Below are 22332 nucleotides of genomic sequence, written 5' to 3' on the forward strand. Positions count from 1 at the left end.
ATGAGCTGGGAGTGAGATATCTGTCATGCAGCATCGTTGTGCCTGGGTGTATAGTCTGGGAGTTTAACTCAAGATTTAGCCTTTCGCAGTACAGGTGAAGTTGCCGTGCTACCAATGGTCACAAAGAAGCAGAAATTAGTGCAGAGGGATCTGGAGGTGGTTTTCAGCATGCTTTTCCCTGCTGGCTGGCTGGGTCTGTGCTGGCCTATGGAAGAGAAGATCTGTTGCTGTTGAGCTGGAAACATCAACAGTGGTAAGTGGTGCTTGGAGGATGTCAGGTAGAAGAGGGAGCGTGAAGAAGTCAGATTTGGCTGTTCAGTGGCCTAAGTAATTGGGACAGAGTTGGCAGTGTCTAGATCAGAACACTGCATGCCACATTTAGAGTAAACGGCCTCCTAATCAGGAGGTGTGCTACATGTGATTACCCAGCAGGTCATGTCTAGAAATTCAAAGGTAAAATGTTTAAAGGCATTAGAGGCTCATAAGGATAGAGAGAGGCACCAAATGATATTTTCAGAAATGACTCTTATTACTTAAATTGCAATAAAATCCATGAGAAGCAGGCAGTGAAGTACTTAATGCCTCCTTGAGAAAACTCTGCAAGGTGCCTGTTTTTATCAATATGTGCTTACATGCCTCTTAAAAACCTGGCTGTCAGAGACATCTCCTCCCCATTAAACTTTAATAGTAGTGAGTAGCTGAGATGGAAGAAGGATTAACACACAAATGCTGCAGTGATTGAGCCCTCCCTGTGTAATGCCTGTGCATGGTGGTGTTTGTGTGTTTGGTGCCACAGAAAGGTGGATTATGTAGGGGTGTTCCATCAGAAAGCAAGGATGTGGCACACACTCCTCCCAAAAGGTATCAAAGCAGAGAACAAAAAAATCAGAGCATTATCTTGCATTTCCATTCCCCTGACCAGATGAAGAGGAAAGGAGGACATGTTTAGTACCTTGTTCCTTAGATCACTATAGCAAAAGTACAACTTGGCTACAGGGCTAAATAAAGAAGGAAAACAAACTAAGTCCTACTACCAGCTGTGATGGAGAAAGGCCTGTTGTGTTCTCCAGGAGGATTATTAGTGTTACCAGTAGCTGAAGAGATGCACATAGAACTGTGTGAATGGAAACTGGAGAGGTAAACTTCCAATAAGGTAATAAGTATGAAGAAATAGGAGATTATTCTTTCACAAAAATTAGTCTCTTCAAAATCCTATTGTAAATACTATCATGCAAAATAATCTAGCAATATTGTATCTTATAATATAATTAATGGTACATATTAGAAAGAACTGGTCCTTGAAAGAGGCAGCTTAGAAAGCCTTCACCAAATGTGTCAGGGACAGTAGTTTAAATGTAAAGCTGGTGAACATTCAGATGCATAGTGACAATCAGGCAGCCATGGAGAGAGTTAGACAAGGAGCACAGAGGCAGATGAAGCTGCAGAGCAGAATACTTGCGTGAGAGTAAATGCCGAGATGTGAACAGAGGACCTGAATTCAGTGTGTGGAAGGCCAGCAAGTCCTGTGGAGTAAAACCTGATGATGGAAAGCAGGGTCATAGACAGACTGGCAAGTACATTGTCAAGTCAAAGCTGCAGAGGAGAGCAGCTAAAGAAAAACTGGAGCATGGTGAGGAAACAGACACTGATTTAGAGTTTGGATGCATAGGATACTAGACTGTGCAAAGTGGCAAAAATGAATGGTTTGTAGGGTCCAGGCTGGCACTAGATGCAGTAATATTAGAGTAACCAACATAGGCAAGAAACTGAATGTCAGGTAGATAGATAACATACATGACTATGGAGATATCTTTGGGATTATTCAAGGGAGGAAAGCAACGTTGTCATCAAGTGACACTGATGGCAGTTACATGATTTCTTAACCACTTGGACTATATGTTAGTACAAGTGTAATAGAAAGCACTTGAGATCATACTTCCAGTAATAGAGAAGACACAGAAGGCACCACTGTCAGTGCAAACAGGAAAATAGATGATGCTTTGACAGCTACTCTGCTCTCTGGGCTTGAGATCATCCCTCTGCAGAATCAGTCTGGCTTAGCCCACAGTGCCTGCAGTGGCCAATCCAGGCTGGAGTAGCTGCATCTCTGCAAACTCTGACTTGGCTGCAGTGTACAGAGGGAGGATCATAGCAGTTAACGAAAGGCTAGCATGTGTCTTACAAAAAAGACAAGCTGGAGGCATTGGTCAGCTCCCAAAGCTGCAATATCCTTGGTACTAGCAAGACTAGTGGTACTAGCAGACGTTGGTACTAGTGAGCTCCCAAAGCTGCAATATCATTGGTACTAGTGAGACTTGGTGGAATGAGTTTCGTGTTTGGAGTGCTGGCATTGAGGGCTGAAGGCTGTTCAGGAAGAGTAGGCAGGGCAAGCGAGGGGGAGGTATGGCACTGTAAATAAGGGAGAGGTTGATTGCATAGCCCTTATAGTTCATGATGATATGGTGGAGAGCCTGTGGGGGAAGATTAGGGGGATGGAAAACAAAGGAGATACTGTAGAGGGTGTTTACAACTGATCGCCCAGCCAGGATGTAAGCACCAGTGAATTATTCTATAGGCAAGTAGGAGAAATCTCTGGATCAGTAGCCCTTATCCTTATGGGAGATTTCAACTTCCCAGACATCAACTGGGAATATCATACTGCTGTGATGAGGCTTGGAAATTCTTGAAGTTTGTAGGAGATAGCTTCTTGTCATGGGTACGCAGTGAGCCAACTAGGAAAGATGCCCTCCTGGACTTGCTATTTGTGAATAGAGAAGGACTCATGAAGAATGAGTCAGTAGATGACTGTCTTGGCCACAGTGATCATGAAATGGTTAATTTTTAAATTTTCACTGTAATGACAAAAAAGCGTGACAGAGTTGCTGCCTTGGACTTCATGAGAGCAAATTTTATGCTATTCAGGGAGCTATTTAGCAGAGTGCCCTGGGAACCTGCTCTTAAGGGCTTGGGAGTCCAAGTGTCCTGGTCAATCTTTGAGATTCACCATGCAGAAGCACAGGAGCAGACAATTCCATCATATTGTATGTCAAGCAATCAGAGCAGAAGACCAGCTTGGCTGAACAGGGAACTCCTGGTGTAGCTCAGGAAGAAAAAGAAACTCCATGACCTCTGGAAGCAAGGTTAGGCTTCTCAGGAACCTGAGTATGGAGCTGGGGTTCATTTACACAGAGAGAAGACATGAAAGGCCAAAGCTCACTTAGAGTTGAAATGGACCAGTGTTGTTTCAGGTAACAAGATGGGCTTTTTTTTTTTTTAATGTTAACAGCAAGAGGAGATCTAAAGAAAACATTGAACTGATACTTGGTGAAGGTGGTCATCTGACTAACAGGAATGAAGAAAAAGCAGATCCATTCTATGCACTTTTTATCTCAATCTTTAGTGATACTAATAGAACTTGGGCTGCCCAGTCCCCTGAGTTGGAGGACCACAAGTGTAGGAACAGTGATTTTACATTTGTGGACACTGAATTTGTAAGGGACCAGCTGTATCAGCTGAATGTAGACATGTCATAGGGACCTAATGGGATTTATCTGAGAGTTCTGAAGGAGCTAGGGAATGTTATGGCAGGACCCCTCTTAATCATCTATCAAAGGTCTTGGAAGTTTATGGAGATCCTGCTGACTGGAAGCTTGCCAGTGTTATTCCAGTCTACAAAAAAAGGCATGAGGGAAGACCCAGGGAACTACAGTTCTCTTAATCTAACCTTGGTTTCTGGAAAAGTTATGGAGAAGGTTAAACTGGGTACTATTGAAAGACATTTAAATCTGGATCCCTTTCCCCACCCTCGACGTGGGGGAGCCCAGTTGTGGTTCCTTCTCCATCTGAAGAACCATTCCGACGTCTTGAGGGATAGGGAAAGGGGACTCCAGCGGACAGGGTTTTTCAGGCCCCGAGCCTGGAGGGGAGAGGTGCTCCCCCCTCCCCCCAGCACCCACGTGGCCCCATGGCAGGCACAGAGACAGCACACCGGGCGTGGAGAGGAGGCAAGAGAGTGTTTATTGTTGGGGATGTCACATTTATAGGGTTAGGGAGAATCACAGGTTAACCAATTAGAAGTCTCAAGGGGCTTACAGGAACACCCAATCACAGGAAGGGGTTAACAAGGACCAATGGGACACCTCAGGACACCTTTCCCAGGACATTCCTGCATGGGAGATAACAGTTGCTGTGGGGGGTGTTGGGAAGAAGAAACATGTGTTTACAAAGGGACCACAAAGAGCCATCCTAAAACATGTTCAAACAAGTTTCTCATCAGACTTAGTGCTACATCCCACCCTTTTTTATTCCTTAAAGATGAATATGTCTTTATTGATATATGGATTTTAAATTTACCCCATTCTCTTAGTGTCTGAGGGTGTCCCTATAAAACAGAATTTAAAAATGTTTTTATTGATGTATTCATAAACAAGTTTTTCACTTACACAAACTTCCAATTTACTGCTGAACCAAACAAACTACTTATTGCTGTTAATTTTAGTTTCATTAGAGTCCAAATGGTTGTTTTCTTCTGTTTCTCGGAGGCAGTCCTGGCGTCCGGAGGGGGGAGCGGCGGCGGCTGCTGTCTCGGCCACATGGCGGGACGGGGGGTGCTGTGTGCGGCAGGAGCAGGGCGCAGGCGGGATCGACGGGATCGGCGGGGGCCGCCAGCAGCGCCGGGGTCTCGGCGGGGTGGCGGTACCGCGGGTGTCCGGTCCGGTCTGTCGCGGGGCGGGGTGCGCCCCGGGCGGCTCGGCCGGTGGGAGCTGGAGCGGCGGGAGCGGGGCCGGCTGATGTAGGGGTTTTCCCGGAGTCGCGGCACGGGGGGGCCGGCCCGGGGCCGGGAGCCGCGCAGGGGGATTGCTGCGGAGCTGTTTCGAGCAGCTTTAACCCTTTTTTCGCCATGCTGGCGTGGTCTAAGTCCCTTGTTAGAAACAGGACTATCTTTCAGGTTAGCAAAAGAGTCTTATTAGATGACTTGCGGATGGAATTAGATATGTTCTTTAAGCTTTCTTTTTCTCTCTTAAAGAGGCATGCACGCTTCTTGTAGTTACAGGTTTACAGGGGGAGAGGTTTAGGGAGTATGCCGAAGTCTGCTTATAAGGGAATATGCCGGGTCTGCTCCTTACCTGAATGTCGTCAGGAAGGTTGAAGTACTCAAAACAGGCTGCTCTCCTGTGGTGATGCTGCCCGCTAGTACTTTTGCCGCTTAGACTCCGGTCCTACCGTTGCGCACAACTTCGCCCCAGTCTGTGCGTTAGGACTGCTCTAATCTTCACAGAAGAGTTCAAACAATCTTGGCCTCACCACGTGGCACCAATTACGGCGGATTGAGGGGGATTGGGGAAGACTTCGGGGCGTCGGGGAACACAGATGTCGCATCTGCGCCTTAGGAATCACCTATCTTCATAGAAGAGTTCAGTAAATTCGTTTCCTCACACGGGGCACCAGTTCTGGATCCCTTTCCCCACCCTCGACGTGGGGGAGCCCAGTTGTGGTTCCTTCTCCATCTGAAGAACCATTCCGACGTCTTGAGGGATAGGGAAAGGGGACTCCAGCGGACAGGGTTTTTCAGGCCCCGAGCCTGGAGGGGAGAGGTGCTCCCCCCTCCCCCCAGCACCCACGTGGCCCCATGGCAGGCACAGAGACAGCACACCGGGCGTGGAGAGGAGGCAAGAGAGTGTTTATTGTTGGGGATGTCACATTTATAGGGTTAGGGAGAATCACAGGTTAACCAATTAGAAGTCTCAAGGGGCTTACAGGAACACCCAATCACAGGAAGGGGTTAACAAGGACCAATGGGACACCTCAGGACACCTTTCCCAGGACATTCCTGCATGGGAGATAACAGTTGCTGTGGGGGGTGTTGGGAAGAAGAAACATGTGTTTACAAAGGGACCACAAAGAGCCATCCTAAAACATGTTCAAACAAGTTTCTCATCAGACTTAGTGCTACATTTAAAGAATGATGCAGTCATATTTAACAGTCAGTATGGGTTCACAAAAGGGAATTCCCATTTAACTGATTTGATATCCTACTCTGATAGGGTCACCTACCTAGTGGATGAAGGGAAGGCACTGGATGCAGCTTTTTCAGGGTTTTAGTGAGGGGCTTTTGGTACTGTCCTTCAGCATGTTTTTGGACAAGTTGTCCATCCAGGGAATGAGTGGATTTGTGATGGACTGGGTGAAGAACTGGCCAAAAGCCAGAGGTCAAAGGGCTGTAGTGAATGGGGCTACAGCTGGCTGATGGCTGGTCACCAGTGGTGTTCCTTTGGGTTCAGTTGTAGGGCCAGTTCTGTTCAATATGTGTGTGTATATATATATATACAGATATATATATATGTGTGTGTGTGTGTGTGTGTATATCATGTGCTGCTGAATGCACCACTAGCAAGTTTACTGATGATAGCGGACCAGGATGGAGGCACCTAGGATGGAGGCACAAGAATAAAGTGAGAGAGGAGTGGCTGGAGAGCAACCTGCAGAAAGGTGTCTGGGGGTGCTGATGGACAGTGTGAGTTGGCAGGGAGCCCTGGCAGCCCAGAGGGCAAATCCCATCCTGGGGTGCATCAAACACAGCGTCACCAGTCACTCAGGACAGGTGATTATCCTGCTGTATTCAGTGTTGGTGCAGCCTCACCCAGAGTTCTGTGTGCAGTTCTGGGCCCTACAATTTAAGAAGGATTTGAAGGTACTTGAATGCATCCAGAGGAGGGCTACAAAGCTGGTGGAAGGGCTAGAAGGAATGTCCTATGAGGAGCAGCTGAGGACAGTTTGTCTAGCTTGGAGAAAAGCAGGCTGCGGGGCAACCTCATTGCTGTCTAAAGCTTCCTGAGGAGGGGAAGTGGAGAGGGAGGTGCTGATACCATCTCCCTGGTATCCATTGACAGGAGGCATGGGAATGGTTCAAAGCTGCCCCAGGGGAGGTTCAGACCGGACATTAGGAAGCATTTCTTTACAAGAGAGTGGTCAACTCTGGAACAGGCTTCCTAGAGAGGTGGTTGATGCCTCAAACCTGTCAGCCCTGAAGTGGTCAGATGGACTGAGTTGGACTAGATGATTGTTGCAGGCCACTTCCAACACAATATTCTATTCCATTCCATTCCATTCCATTCCATTCCATTCCATTCCATTCCATTCCATTCCATTCCATTCCATCCCTTTCTGTCCTATTCTATCCTGCTGTGATCTTCTGTGTCTTTACAGTTGCACCCTGAGGCTGTTCATTCAGGTCTGTTTTTTTTCATGAGGTAAAACCAATATTATTTTTCCTAGTGAGAAAGGGTGGGGACTGATGCATTTTCTGTTTTCTTAGAGACAGTTTCTCTAGCTCAGAGCAGGCATGCAGTGGTGGCATGAGATGAAGGAGCTTGAACCAGTTAATTTCTCACCTTCTGGATGAGGCAGCTGCCAGGTGTCTCAGCCCAGCATCTTCCGCAATCCCTAACCCCATTAACCAGCTCAAAATAACAAATGAGGGATCATTCTCCAGCTACCCCTAAATTTTTTAGTGGGTTGTTGTGTTTTTTTGGTAAGTTGATATTATCTCACTGACAAACAGTATTAACAAAGCCTTAGTTACTGGAAAGAACGCTTACTCTTCACGTAGGACTAAGAGCTGCCTGGATCCTTCTTTCTTTGAGCAAGCAGCCAGAACATTACAGGAAATAATGAGAAAAAGGAACTGTACTTGTCGCTGCAACTTCATGATTGAGTGGAGATGTTGGTGAGAGATGAGACATCTGGTTTTTTGCCAAAAGCTATGGAATCACAGTGCAGCGTCTACATGTTTTGCTGCACAATTTCCTAATGATACTATGTTCATACACAGCAAAGTAATAAAACTTAGCAATGCACTGTCAAGACAGAATACTGTAATAATTATGTGGGCTTCTTTAGAATGAGGTAACATTGAAATCCAATAATTAAGGAGAAATGTGTGTCTTGGTTTAACTCAGTGTCTTGGTTTAATTCAGTGTCATTTGTAAAAGCAAAAAATGCCTCTATGTTTGTGTTCCTAAAATCAATTAATTACTGTTTGTTAGATAGAATTTGGAAACAGAAAAGCTGCACTGGAGGCCTATGAACTGCTCAGAATCTTTGCTGTGTGTACTGCGCTCTGCCTGAACCTGCAACTTGTGTGTAAACTTTGGTTCCTACTTCGTAGAGCCATTCTGCATATGGATGTGCATACAGTATTTGGTTAGATTTACCAAAAAAGCTTTTTGCTCAAGTAAACCAAGTCCCATCAGCCCAGCTCTACCCTGTCTGCAGTGAAGATTTGTTGCTACAGGCCTTGGCATTACTTCAGGAGAAGTTTCCAGTCAAGATTCATTTTTGACGTAGATGAATGAGGACTTTGGTGAGACATCTCAAAAGAGTTTGTCCTACATACTTTGGCTGAGCATTAAGCTTTGAGAAATGAATGATTACATTTAGAATTGCCTTTCACATTAATAGCAGGAGAAGATCTGCCCAGTTGTCTGTATGAGAGTGGAGATTTATTTTCTGGGGTAAAAGTGCAGTTTACTACTTTCTTCATTCAGAGTTACGTTGTGGGTGGTATAGTCACTTTTTTTTTTAATGAGAATAATATTCATGATGATAAAAACAATATATAGAAATGAGACTGCATTTTGGAAATTGAATAGTATCTTCTTCTCCATAGATCCATAACCATTAGCCAAAAAAGTACTGATTTAAAAAACAAGTTTTTGAAGGAAAAAGGTTACCTTTATCAGAGAAGGTACTATTGCAGAGATGCATATTTTGAGCTGATTTTACGAAATAGCAAGTAGTTTAATGTTCTAAAACGTTTAAGATCTGCACATAAAATACAACTAAAATTTCTCTGACAGGTAGAAATTCTGCTAATAACCTGATATCCTTTGTGTCAGAAATATATTTTTGGAATATGTAAGGCTAAAAGATGTCTTTTTTAATGCAGTATCATGAAGTTAGAAAACCTGGGAATTTAATAAAATATATGCTTTTTTTCCTTTGTGCCTTCCCCCCATAGCAATTTAGGAAACGATGGACTTCATCTTAAATCCTTGTGTGTTCTTTGTGTATTTTCAGGATTCCTCTTTGATTGGAACAGCCACAGTGGCTGGTCCCAGGACAAGTGCAATAATTGGAGATCAGGGAACACCACCGAAGGTCCAGCTCCCCCTCAATATGTAAGCAGCTCATCTCAGTCACTGTGTTCTTTTTGTTTCCAATTGTGTGTGCATGTGTGCACGTGCGTGTGTGTGTGTGTGTGTGTTTAAAATCCGAAAGCCCAAGTCTCAGTTCAGGAGCATTCTGAGAAGAGAGAGACTGCAATTTCATACATGAGGCAGCCTCTTCTGAAATTGAAAAATTAGTAGAAAAAGGCAAGACTACCCCCTTTGTCTGTGAGCTCTTTTAGACTTTAAATATTATAGCTGTACGAACCACAGTGAAGCAAACTGAACACCTCGCAGCTAAAGAAAATCTTCCTTCATTTAAAGCTCTTATAAAGGTGTGGTCCCATGCAATCAAACACCCGATACATTCATCATTAACCAGAAATAATTACCCAATTGCATTTTTTCAGTGCCATAAACAGTGAATGAACAAAGGCAATGAATGAACTTCATATCTTGGGTATATGGGCTTATTGAACAGTGTGTAGAATAACAGAACGTTTATTAGATACAGAACAAAAAGAGTAGACTTCATTAAGTCTCTACTAGTCTGGTTGGTTTATCTGATACCTGTCTAGTTAAACTACTGAACCCTTTCCTCTCAACACATATACCTTGTGAAAGCAAGACAACTATAGAGACACATACACATATGCACACCCACATTTTGGGGCTTTATGATATGGCTAAAACGAGGTCTGAATTCACAAATAAAATCCTAAAAATAACATAGGAAATATTCTTTAAGAACAATAGCCCCTATTGTTGGAACAGAACCAAACAAATTTCTTCTTGGCTACTAAGTTGAGATCTTTATACCTGAGAGGTACCAAACATCACTGAATGCCCCACAGAGAGGTCTCGTCATCATCCTGTAGTCACCCTGTGCAGCTTGCATGGCACATAGTGGGGCACAAATTTATTTCAAACTTTGCCCTGAGTAGGAAGCAGTAACTGGCAATATTTCCAGTATTTAGTTGCTGAATCAGGACATTTTGCAGCTCTCTGGCAATGCCCCTGACTCCATGCCTCAGCAACCCTCCCTTTCTCCCTCCCGTGCTTCTGTCATCTCCCTTGTGAAGCAGCCTTGTAATCCAGTCTGTCATTTTGCATTTGCGAGCCAAGTTCCAGTCAAAGAGGATGTGTTATTTGAAAGCTGTAGCAGTAGTGGGGAGGTGCAACCTAGACAGAGCCCCGGGGCTTCTGCATTATAAGTAGAGTCACAGGCAAATCCCCAAGTCCAAGAACATAAACTACCTTCTCACTTAAACCTTTTTTTAGGGAACTTCTAATAACATAGTTTCTTCTAGGTCCCACTCCCTAAACCTTAGCCTCACTGTTTCATATATCTCAGAATAACTTGATATTGCATTTTGGAAGATTTCATTGTTTTAACACTTTCTTCTAGGTTGTAGGGAGTTAGGTGGTGAAGTTTTACACCTAAAATCTAGAGAATAGTGAAATGTGTCCGAGTCCAAAGACTTTGGCTTAAGTCAAAGTCAGCCTCAGCAAATGGGACTGCTAGACCTGATTTCCTGCCAGAGGAAAAACCCAGAAACACTTGCTGGTGAGGGAAGCTGCCTGCACTCAAATTGTTTTCAGCCATGGATAAGAGCAGGCATCCTGCCAGCTCTTCCACAGCCCGCTCTCTGCCAACACATGGAGCATATGCCTGTCCCTATAGGGTGGGGCAATGGACCCAGGTGGGGCCTGTCACTGGGTTTGGAGAACCCCTTGGCTCTTTGCAACTAATAGAGAACACCCCCAGGGATAGACATACTCACTGCCCCACGTAGGTGGTGGGATCGCTGGTCCACAAAGAAAGCCCTGACCACTTCCATTGTCCCAGGGTCACCGTATTTGCTTATCACATACAAGCTTTCATCACTTTAGCCGTACAGAGATTGGTCTGTTTTGGTATGGTGTCCATGCTCAGCTGTTGTAAACCTTCTTTTAGTCTCTATTCTATCCAGAGAATGTTTAGGCTTATTGTGATATTGGATATTCAGATTTAGTGGTGGCTGATTTGGGGGAATTTGCAGGGTGAAGCCAGTAGGAAAGAACAGAAAGAAGCTAGTAGGAGAGCTAGATATAGCTGCAAGGCACAACAGCCTGTGATCCAATTAGGGTAATTTTCCTTGTACCTTCTTCCAGCATCTCCACCTGTAAATTACATTATTACATGTAGCCCCTTGGGGAAAAAGGCTAAGTGAGTCTATCTAAAATGCTCTGTCCTTGACCCCCTGCCTTACCCATAGCTTCTGAATCTGAGCCCTGTGTAAGCAGCAACTTCAAAAGTGGTAGTCAAAGCCACACTTTCTGCTCCCTCGAGTGACTGCAGTCTGGCACTCTCTGTTATGTCCTTGCAGAGTGCAGTGCTGAAAGATCAGCACCGAAGCATGCAACCTTATTTCTTGTCAGGGTGACACATTCTGATGCTCTTCAGTTCATATGTAGCCTCATGTTTTCCATCGTGTAAACAACTACAGACCTGCTCAAGACCACCTGATTACATAGGCTAAACAAAGGATGTGCAGGGTGTTTCCTCCCATCTGTTGACTAATGAAATACAGTTTCTGATTAGGTCTTTGTACCCCACGCGCGTGGTAAACAGAGCCAGGCACATCAGCCTAAGCATTCCCCTAGGAGCTGTTACCAATATTTCATATTCTGCTCATTACTGCTGTTTATTTACTGTCTTCAGAATAAAAATAAAAAAATCTACTGATACAGTAAAGGAGTAGAATCAAAAAAACTAACAGGATTTATTCCTGAATTATATTTCCCGGAGAGCAGAAGTAAAAGGTCATGTATCATTTTTATTGGCTGAAAATCTGCAATCGCGATGGTTATAGTTTTCATTATTTCTCTGGTTCACTGCTATAAGGTGGGCAGTGAGCCTCTTCTCACCCACCCCTGAGCCTAAGAGTATTCTGCTGCACTTTGTAGTGTAAATGCACATTCTGTAAGTGTTTTCCCATTTGTCTTAATCTCTCTTCACTGTCTGTAAAGAACAAATAAATAAAGAAAAACTCAAGAAGGCATAACCTTGATCAAGAATTACCAGAAATCCCTTTCTGCATCTGTAGAAAAGCTACATAAAAAAAAAAAACAAACAAACCAGTATTTACAAAGAAAATGTTGTTCTGTGTACACTCTTGCTGTTCTATCCCAACTCTCCATTATTTCCCAAAGTGCAAGCAATCATTCTTAATTTTCAACAAGGATTTCTTTAAACAGAGAGAATATCTTTAGGGACTTTAAGCTGTAGTCATTTTACAACGCTAGACACATCCCTGAAGTAGTAACAGAAGAACAAAGGAGAGATAAATAGAAAGATTCTAAACAAAGGGAATAAATAAAAGCTATAATTAAATAAATAAAAAGTTCTACATATTGGATCATTATTAAAGATTTATTAGAATATTTGCATGCAAAACATCTAAAGCCAAATTCTACCACTTTACCTACTGAAGTGAAAAGCCCCTTACAGAATTTGTCCCTCTGTCACTTTTGTTTTACCCATATGGTACAAGAACTACCACACCAGATCAGAACAGTTTGGTGTGTTGTTGCTAAACTTGGCCAGCATAATTAGTGTTGAGAAAGATACAAGTAAAGCTGTCATAAGTGCTTCTGAAGTAGCCTACCCATAAGAAAAGTTTCTTCTGAAACTCCACAATAGGCTCCCACCCTAAAGCATATGAATATATGCTTTATGCAAATGTTAGGCTTTGCAAAGCCCTGTTACTCTAGTCCTTGTTGCTCTGGCTGTCTCTGTAATTGTCTTGTCTTTCTGCAACTGCTGCTAAGTCCTTAACTTCAGTGCTGCTTTGTGTGGCAGTGTTTCGATTTGGTTGTGCCCTGAGTGAGAAGTATGTCTCATCAATTTCTAAATTACAGCCTACTTTACTCTGATTAGTTATTCCCTTATTGTCTTGGAATCCAGTCTCTGCCCTTCCTTGTTTGATATGCTGTAATGATGTCCCTTTTCAATCCCAGTTTCTTAACATTGCTTCTGCTCACTTTCTGCTCTGTGGGGCTGGAGTTGGAGCGGGACAAGTGGTGGTTGATACCATCTGTGTGCTCTCTTCCTGTGTGACCTCTCCCCACAGCTACCTAGCCCTGTATGCCTACAAGCCCCAGAAGAACGATGAGCTGGAGCTCCGCAAAGGTGAGATGTACCGGGTCATTGAGAAGTGCCAGGACGGCTGGTTCAAGGGGACATCTCTAAGGAGTGGGATGTCCGGTGTCTTCCCAGGCAACTATGTGACACCTGTCTCAAGGTGAGGACCACTGGCCTGAATTGGGGCTAAGTTCTCTGCATCTGGAGGACACTGAAAAGAACATAGCTCTGCTCTGAAATCACATTTCCTTTCCAGAAATTTTCTGGTGGCATTGCAGACTTCAGTAATTGAAACTTGCTGGTTGTAGCATTGGAGTTATCCATGTCCTCAGGAGACTGCAGTAGTTGTACTGGATTGATGGCATTTATAACCTCTGATAAGCCCAGGTTTTACTTTTGTAAAGAATCTGTTGGCTAAACACTTTGTTGTTGTTATAAAACTACTGGACTTGTAACAAAAAAGGAAATACTTGTATCTTGCTTTTCAGTAGCTTCTTTTGTAGATTTTGTTTTTCTTAAAGGAAAGATCTGGAATGGTTTGGATCTGGACTAATGTTTGAACTGTTAAAATTCAGAAGTGGTAGGAGAGTTCAGTAAATTGTCTGATTTTAGCTACCCATCTCCATTGCAGAAGATGAGAAAAGAAAAGAATAGCATGTTTTGGGGAGGGATGCCATTTTTCAGAGTTTGGTATTGGACAACACCAAGTCAAAGGTTGTTTCTGATCTAGAGCCCACTCTGAAATAGTCTGAAAGATGAGAAGAAAGTTCATCGCTGTGTCCCAGACTGATTGCCCCACATACTCCTTGCAGGTGAATGGTGCCATATGTATGCCCATGTCTCCTTTAGACAAACTGTGGATTTGCAAACTCAGCTCACTGCTTTTCATATACTCAGTCCCTCCTCCCACATGTACACTGTCTCCACCATCTTTCACTCCTCTCCAGGGAAAGGCACTTCACAATTCAGACAGCGTTGATCTTGAAAAATTGATCCAGCTTTGTTCCATCTACAATTTATGTCAAGTCTGTAATATGTGGGCTGAGCAATACCAAAAGTTTAGAGCAGATTAGAAGATAGCTAAGCCTGCTGACAGTCCTAATATTCCATTTCGGTAAAAAAACCCCAAATATTAATTCATTGGTTCTTCACAGTTCATCAACCTAAATGTATTTACCTTATTTTATAGAGCTCCTTGGCTGCCTTTACTCCTTGCCTCTTCAGCTTTTAATTAGTAAGGAAGTTTGTGCTGAAGGGTTGGTGATCTGAATCAGCAAGACTTTATTAAATGCAGCATGTCACAACTAGAACAAGACAGAGAAGTGCTAAAGGGCAAAAGTGCTTTCCACAAAACCCGAAAGCAGCTTTATGATTATATTTATGATCCTGTGAGCTAATTAAGTTCCCGTGCAAATCACTCTTAGGGAGAAGAGCATGAAAAATCTGATAGCAACAAAATCTTCTATTTGCTGCACTTTCAGCATATTTTGTTGTCCTTTGACAGCAAAGAAGATCAGATCCATACATGTGTTTCTGCTGGTCCTTACAAAACCCAAGGAAAAGAAGTTGTCCATGAATTTAATAACACTGAACTAGATTTATAAGCTGCCAAAACATGCATGAGCAGACTGTGGTGGAAAAAGAGCAACACGCTTTAGATGGACAGACATGTAAAGGGCAGCAGAGGAAATTTGACACATCCAACATCTATCTATCTCTGTGGGAGTCACAGATAGTTTCTGTACCTGTCAGCATGCATGTTTGCCTGACCACAGCTCTCAGTGGACTGTTAGGTGTGCTTTTCTGGCAAACTCAGTCTAGTGCAGATGGCCAAGTCAGCTCAGCTGAACCTTCCTGCCACCTTGCCAGCTCTTCATAGCAGATGACAGACAGTCAAAATTTCCATCTGGTGGGATTCCCAGTTTTTCCCAATCTATAGATTTATAAAAAAAAAAAAAATTGAAGAAAAAAAATCAGATTCATTTAGCAAAATGTATTCCAGGTAAACCTTGCACCATAAGATGAGTCAAGTCACTGACAGCACAGTGTTGTCTTTCCTCTTGTGGTTTTGGGGGAGGGAGGATTGGGCAGAAGGGATAGCTATATTTTACACTTTTGGACCATATCTTCCAGCCTGTGTGTTGGTCTTTTTCTATCAGAATTTCACTCTTTTGTCTCTTCCCTTTTCTACTCTTTTCTTAGGGTTACTTATTCTGTCATTCATGTCCTCTGAATCAGACCAGATTGTTCAGCATACTCCTTCCTTCTGGTCTTCTCCTCTCTGTTTTCCACACAACAATCTTGGGGACCCAGAAGTTCTCCCAGTCCACCTCCTGTAGTTGGCTCTTGTACTTTTTCTGTTATTCTCTCCTCCCTTGCTAATCCCTTGCACTGTTGCATTTCCATTTCCTTCATCTTGCTTTGTTCTGCCTCATATCCTTGTGCTGTCCTTTCCTGGAGGAGGACCTTCACACAAGGAGCAGCCCGAGAGAGAAGAACAGCACAAAATGATCCCTCTGTTTCATGGCATTTATTGCTGGGCATTGAAATTATTCAGGAACCTGAGTAAGAAACTCAGAGAAAGAGCTGCTGAGCAGCGGCTGAGTTTGTCCATTGGTGTCCGTCTGTTCTCCGCAGTGTCCTTCTGTCTTGGTCAGAGAGTTTCTAGCTCAGTGGTAAGAGGATCAAGACATGCTGTAGTCTGAACTCATCATATGGGAGAAAGAGCCTCGTCCCTTTCCTCTGAGGTCTACCTGGCCACTCAGATGAAATACAGATTATGTATACAGTGTAAGCGAGAAATGAAAGAGGGGTCGATTACTGTTTGGATTTCTTTTTCATTCAGGTCAGCTGCATTCCCTTCCTTTTGCATTCCCTTAGCAAGTCTAAGCTAGGGCTGGTTACATCAATAGGGTAAATGTTCAGCCAAGCCAAGCCCTGTCAAGTCTGCTGCTTCTCAGTCCCCTTCAATAGCCACACACAGATTTGGCATTATCCATCCTTGTTTCTCCCTGTAGGGCTGTATGCAGGTTTGGTCCCAAGAAAAGATCTCTGAGTATGTTTTAATTATCACTCTGTGTGAAATAGCCTCTGGCACACAAAATGACATTTGGGAGATACTTATTTCCTCTGAATTAAGATTTGTGATTTTACTAGAAGCTATTCAGACAGAAATGTAGCATAATAAAAAAGTGATGAGATAAATTATCTTTTCCATTTTTACCCTGCACTTCTTCCTGTAGGATAAAGGGGTGAAAATGTCCTCCAGCATGCTTAAGACTGGGCTCTATAAAGATAAATGTATATCTATATCTCAGTTTACTTTAACAACTGATAGAGTATCATGTTAAAACCCCTAAGTAACTGGGGGTGCTTATCAGCACTGTGGTTGGGTATTGGGGTCTCTGCAGCATGCTTACGCTGTGCCTTGATTCCATACAGGGTGCCAGTGGGAGCTGGGCAGCCCAGGAACAGCGGAGCTGGAGGAGTTCCAACAACAAAAGTAGCTCCAGGAGCCATCCACCCCATCGGGGCCAGTCACACCAATGTCACCACAACTGTCAGACCAGTTGTTCCTATCACCACTCCCCAGACGCATCCCCAGCTGCAGGCAGCCTCCCCACAGCTGAATAACTGCCTGCGGTACTCAGCTCAGCAGCCAGCCAGCCAGCCCCGCAGCACCATGCAAATAGGTAAGTGCACACCCATCAGTGCCTCTCACCCTGTGTAGGGAGGATTGATGTTTTACCTCTCGAACAGGCAAGCCTCTAGAACTTGCCTGTCCCCACAGCTTTCTTTCTCGTTTTAGTCACAGCTCAGTCAATGTGGGATAGAGTATGTTTTCTTCACTTGTAATATTTATGGGTTTCTATTGATCTCTGGGAACCACGTTATGTTTATCAGATTGTTCTGTTGCTACAGCTGAAATAGATTATAGTGTTTACAAATATTTATACAATTTATCTGAGTGAAAGCAAGCACCCTGCATCCTGGGGAGATTAACAGTTCTGAGTCCAGTTGGTTTACTGACAGAAAAATACTGCCTGTATTGCAGGGCAAGTAATACACGCCTTAAAATTAAGAAGTATTTCATTGAGCTTCAGGGATGAAAGGTATTTATTAGGCAGAATGGGACCCAGTGCTAGTGATAAAGAAAAAGATCTGAAAAATGCTGCCACCTTTTGAAGTGAAAATAAGAGCTTCTTGCACCAGGGGGCCTCTGTTCTTTCTAGGTTCCCTTTCTGATGTACAGCACAATTTTCTAGAGTACAATTTATTCCCCTTTCCCTGATGTTAAACAGCCTCTGATGTTGAATAAAGTAAAAGTAAATCCTGGGGTGGAACTTTTTAGCAAAATTTAAAACATTTTGTTTCTGATATTATATAGGGATGTGAGCCATTGTGTTTGCAAAGGCAGATCAGTAAGAACTGTGACTGCTCAAAACTGAGGTCTTAGATATAAAACAGAGCAAGCACAAATGAGAAATACCCTGTGAAGTAAGTCATGGATTCGTACCTTTTGAAGCCAGAAGGCACCATTATGACCATCTAATATCAGCTCCTACACAGTCCAGACCAAAGGGAAGAAAACATAATCAAATACATGTGAATCTGAATCTCGAACAGTGCAGACTCCTCTGCTCAGCAAACAGTGCTTTACATGGTATCCATGTCACACTGGGGGATAATCAATTTATCCTCTTTTTGTTTAGTTCAGAAAGTGCTGCTTACCCCTCAAGTCACACCCTTCGAAAAGCCCTTCTGCTCCCACAGTGCTGAGCCAAAAATGTCCCCTTTTAGGTGAGGCTCTCAGGAACTGTTCAGGTGCTCCTGGTGTCCCCTGAGCCCTCCTGACTCCCCTGAAACTGAGGTGATGGATTGTTTTGCCCCAGAGACCTGGCATGCCCATAGCTTTCTTCCGCAGTGCTGCTGTGCTACACATCCAGCAACTTCCCTGATTTAAGATTGCTCCTCCAGGTCACTACGACACCTCTCAAGTGCCAAGGAGTTGGCAGACAGAGTGATCCAGGGACCACAGAACTGTTTCAAAACCTCATAACAGGGAGTTCTCCAACCCTTCCAGAAGGTTCATGAGATTCTTATTTTAATTAAATAAACCTTTTCCAGGATAAATAAAGGAAATTTTCATGATTATCAATAATTTTCTCTGTAATGGATTTCCTTACCAGTATCCTGTGGATCAGAGCCCCTCAAAAGGTCCCTTTAGTCCTGCAGGACAGGTCAGTGCACTGACTTTTGCAAAAGCTTTCCAAGAGAGGCAAGCTGGCACAGTATTCAAATCACGTTTCTGTTGGCTTGCAATATACATGAGTAACAAATCAATTTTGCACAAGGCCACTAATGTAGGAATACACCCCAAATGAAATATGAGTGGTGTAGAACAAAAATAGCCTTCAGTGAGCATTGCTAATTAATAGCATGTTTGATGCAGCACAGTCCAGATACAGAGATCCAGAGCAAAGGCATACATTGTAACAGTAAGCGGATAAAATTACAGAATAAAATATGAGAGCTCTGCTTAGAGTTGATTTTTCTTAGGCCATTTCTTTTACTGTTTCTCATATTTTCTGTTTCCTTTTTTTGTGTGGAAACACCAAGTCCTACATGAAAGTATTGTACCTAATATTACCAAATCAAGGTTCTGCGCCCAGGTACATGCAGTGATATTCCATTAGTGTGCTTTTGCTCTAAATTTAGGAAAGCCATTGCTCCCTACAAACAGTAATTCAAAACTTTGACCCTACAAGCTTAACTGTCCCGGAAAATCAGATTTCTGATAGCAGTGGTTGCTCATCACACAGGTTCCAAATGGGAAAATCAGGAGTGAATTGCTTCAAAATAACTAGTGGTGCCCTGTCTGGCTCTCTGGAATTGAATTGCACTTTCAGTGTATGTTCTTGGTAATTCAAGGAGGGGGAGATGGTAACTAACAGTGATAGTAGTCTTGAAGGTGTCTGTAATAACAACTTCTAGGGCCTTCCTAATGCTACATGATAAAATCACATCAAGTTGCAGACTAGTTAATGATAGTTTGATTTGCTATGAGCAACATTAGTAAAAAGAGATGTTATAAAATCAAGAAACTGCTGTGAGGGAAAATCATACAAACTTGAGAGGTACTAATCTGATGGTCACTGGCCCATCATGTTCAGTATTGCTTCAGATAATAGGACATAAGACTGGGGGATGAAAATTCCCTCCTGCCGGGAGCGCTCAGCTGGTGTAGTGAGTATGATTAATGGCATTGTCTCATTTCAATACCTGGTAAGGGTGCCACTCTTTACCACAGAAACAGAAAATAGTGGTTGTTCTAGCATTGTTATTTAGTTATAGATTGAGTGAATTCCAGCTGCATAAAAATGCATCCTTCAGATGAACTTGTAAGAAAACCACAGATCAAAGTGGGTCAGAAATTTTCCAGTAAAATACATCTTGGTCAAAGAAAAGATGATTTGCTGAACTCAACGGTTTTTGTCAGAAATGGATGTAGTTCAACCACAGAACTACCAACCATAAAGCTGTGCTGTTGCAAAGGGAATTGACAACTTCCCAGAGGTGTTCTCCACAGAAGAGAACAGTGCAGTGACCTGATCCTATGTTTTCACATCCCAGGTGAATAACCTGAGCAGAATAGAGGTTATTGTGGTGTGAGCGAGTAGGTTGTTCACAGAAAAATGTTCAAAGATTCAAATTTTGCACTGAGACAGAACTAAACAAGATTATGAAACCTTGAAATCATTTATGAAATGGGCATTTTCCAGCCAGTCCTATTACTGAATCATTTAAGTGAGGGAATGTCTAGGTGTGAACTTGACTTCTAGGCTGTAAATACTTAAAGTGGAGTGGTATTTAGGTTACGTCTATGCAATCAACCAACCTGGAAGTCATAGACAATATAGTTGTGGAAATGGACCTGGAGCTTTGTCACATATTTTGCAACATGAGGCATGCAACAGGCTCCGGAATCCCTGAAGGGTTGACCTTGGCAGTGTGTCACAGTCACCGTTAAACAGACAAGCACTAATTTCTGGTTCCCACTGCTTGCAGGCAGGGTTTGCTTAGCAGGGGTAGCCAGACTAAAAGGCACTGCATAGTCCCTTAGGGACTTTGCTGGCAGAGAGGAGGCTGAGCTCAGAAATCCTCCAATGGATTTCTGCTTAATTTATCCTGTGCAGCACAGTGATGTGCTGTTGATCATTTTTTTAGGGCTGAAACAAGAGACTTTCCTTTGTAATTGCTGTCTGCTACGTCAGCCTGGATCATCTGGGCTAACCTTTTAGGTCCCATGTTGCATTGCTCTAAAACCTATTAGGTTAGGAGGGGGTTTGGAAGACAGCTCAGCTGGAACTAGATAATGTATTTTTAAAAGATAGTATGCACAGGGATAGTCACATCACTGGGGAGGACAAGCCAATTTTGGTGACTTCAGACAGGCCTTTTGCAGCCTGGAGGGGAATTAGCTGCAAACACTTCCAGACTGAGATATCCTGGGTTAAGGCTAAGAGCTTATCTCTGTCAGGCCCTGGCACCTTATGGCAGTGATGGCCACTGAAGGGCCAGATCTGCCAGTGCAAGGCGGGTTTAACCGTGCTCTGTCCTCCTTCTGCAGCCCACCCCACGGTGCCAGCCCCGGACCGACCCACCGCCACAGTGTCACCCCTGCGGACGCCCAGCTCGCCCTCCCGCCTGCCCGCAGCCGCCATTCGGCCTCACCCCGCCGTGTCCCCCCAGCACGGCCACCAGCCGCCCGCACCAGGGGCCCGGCCCCTCATCCCCCTCACCTCCGCCGCCGCCGCCATCACCCCGCCCAACGTCAGCGCGGCCCACCTCAATGGGGAGGTGGGCAGTGGGCCCCTGTGTGCCCCCGTCACCCCTGGACCTGCCAGCAAAGCTGAGGAGAGGAAGAACGAGAAGGTAAGGGCCACTGTGCCTCGCACTCCTGCCGCATCTCCCTCCCGTGGGGCTGTTGAGGAGGGACCTGGCAGCCACCTGGGAGGGTGGAAACTGGTTTCCATTACCAAACATCTTGGGCATCCTCGTCTCACCTTATTTTCACATTTCATCCTTTCCCCCACACCATCCTCAGCAGTGCTCTCGTGTTACCTGATCGCAGATGGGAAATGAGGTTAACTGAGCTGAATTTGTGTGTTTCTTCCAATGATTGGCTCCGAGATCTGCAAATCTGCAGTGGTGCAGAGAGATGTTGTAGTGGGCTCTTGGCCATCGAAACCCGACGGCCAAGTCAGGAGCATGTGCCTTGTGGCATTGAAGAAGCTGATGGTGGTACCAGCCCCGCAGCAGGTGCCACAGACACTGGCTTATGAGTAGCAGGAGCTGTTTGACTGCTCCAGAAGCACCTCTGTTTCTACAAGAAACTTTCATTGCAGTGGCACAGCCAGAAGAGGAGAAGGGAATTAAGTACGGCTCATTGGGATGTAGGTACGATGCACTGTAGGTTCAGTCTCTCAGGAGGCAGCAGTGGAACTGATAGCTGAGTACACATTTCCTTGTACACCTTGCTAAGGAAAGGCAGCGTGGAGAGCTACTTTAAGCACACAGTCTTTTAGGTTCTCGGCAACTATTTTGTTTTTACCAAATATTTACATTGTATCAGCAGTTCCCATACATCAATGCTGAAGATTATCTCCCTACTGCTTAGCAGAGCAAGATCCTGGTTTGTATCTCAGTAGGGGAAAGAGATGAGAGGGTCTGCTTTTCCTCTGAACCTGCAAAAAATCTTTTCCATATATTTCCTGAGCTTTTCCGCGGTGACAGGAACATATGGGGTAAACAGTTACTTTTTACAGTGGTGATACTGAGGTGGTAGGTCTCTCTGGTCACTGGGGTCACAGATAACCCCTAGCTTCACAAAATGAGGAATAAAAGTTTTAAAATCCTCTCCTTAATCCTGTCTTGAATTTTCTCTAAATGCCTTTCAGTGAAAGAAAAAGGGTGTAGAAATTCTAGCCTGGATGTGAAATCCAGGTACGTGCTTGCAAAGAATGACTCCCAGGTGTG

General features: G+C 44.0%; 1 protein-coding gene across 2 annotated transcripts in view; it reads left to right on the forward strand.

Annotated features, from left to right (window-relative positions):
* The window catches only part of SH3RF3 (SH3 domain containing ring finger 3), a 257494-nt gene that overhangs the window by 200275 nt on the left and 34887 nt on the right, over positions 1-22332 (forward strand). For both annotated transcript variants that reach the window (XM_064646412.1, XM_064646413.1), the window contains 4 exons: positions 9079-9179; positions 13283-13453; positions 16735-16985; positions 20924-21228. In XM_064646412.1, coding sequence (XP_064502482.1) covers positions 9079-9179; positions 13283-13453; positions 16735-16985; positions 20924-21228 — 828 coding nt within the window. The remainder of the gene's footprint in view (positions 1-9078; positions 9180-13282; positions 13454-16734; positions 16986-20923; positions 21229-22332) is intronic.

The sequence above is a fragment of the Pseudopipra pipra genome, chromosome 2, assembly GCF_036250125.1.
Source record: "Pseudopipra pipra isolate bDixPip1 chromosome 2, bDixPip1.hap1, whole genome shotgun sequence".
Classification (NCBI taxonomy): Eukaryota; Metazoa; Chordata; class Aves; order Passeriformes; family Pipridae; genus Pseudopipra; species Pseudopipra pipra.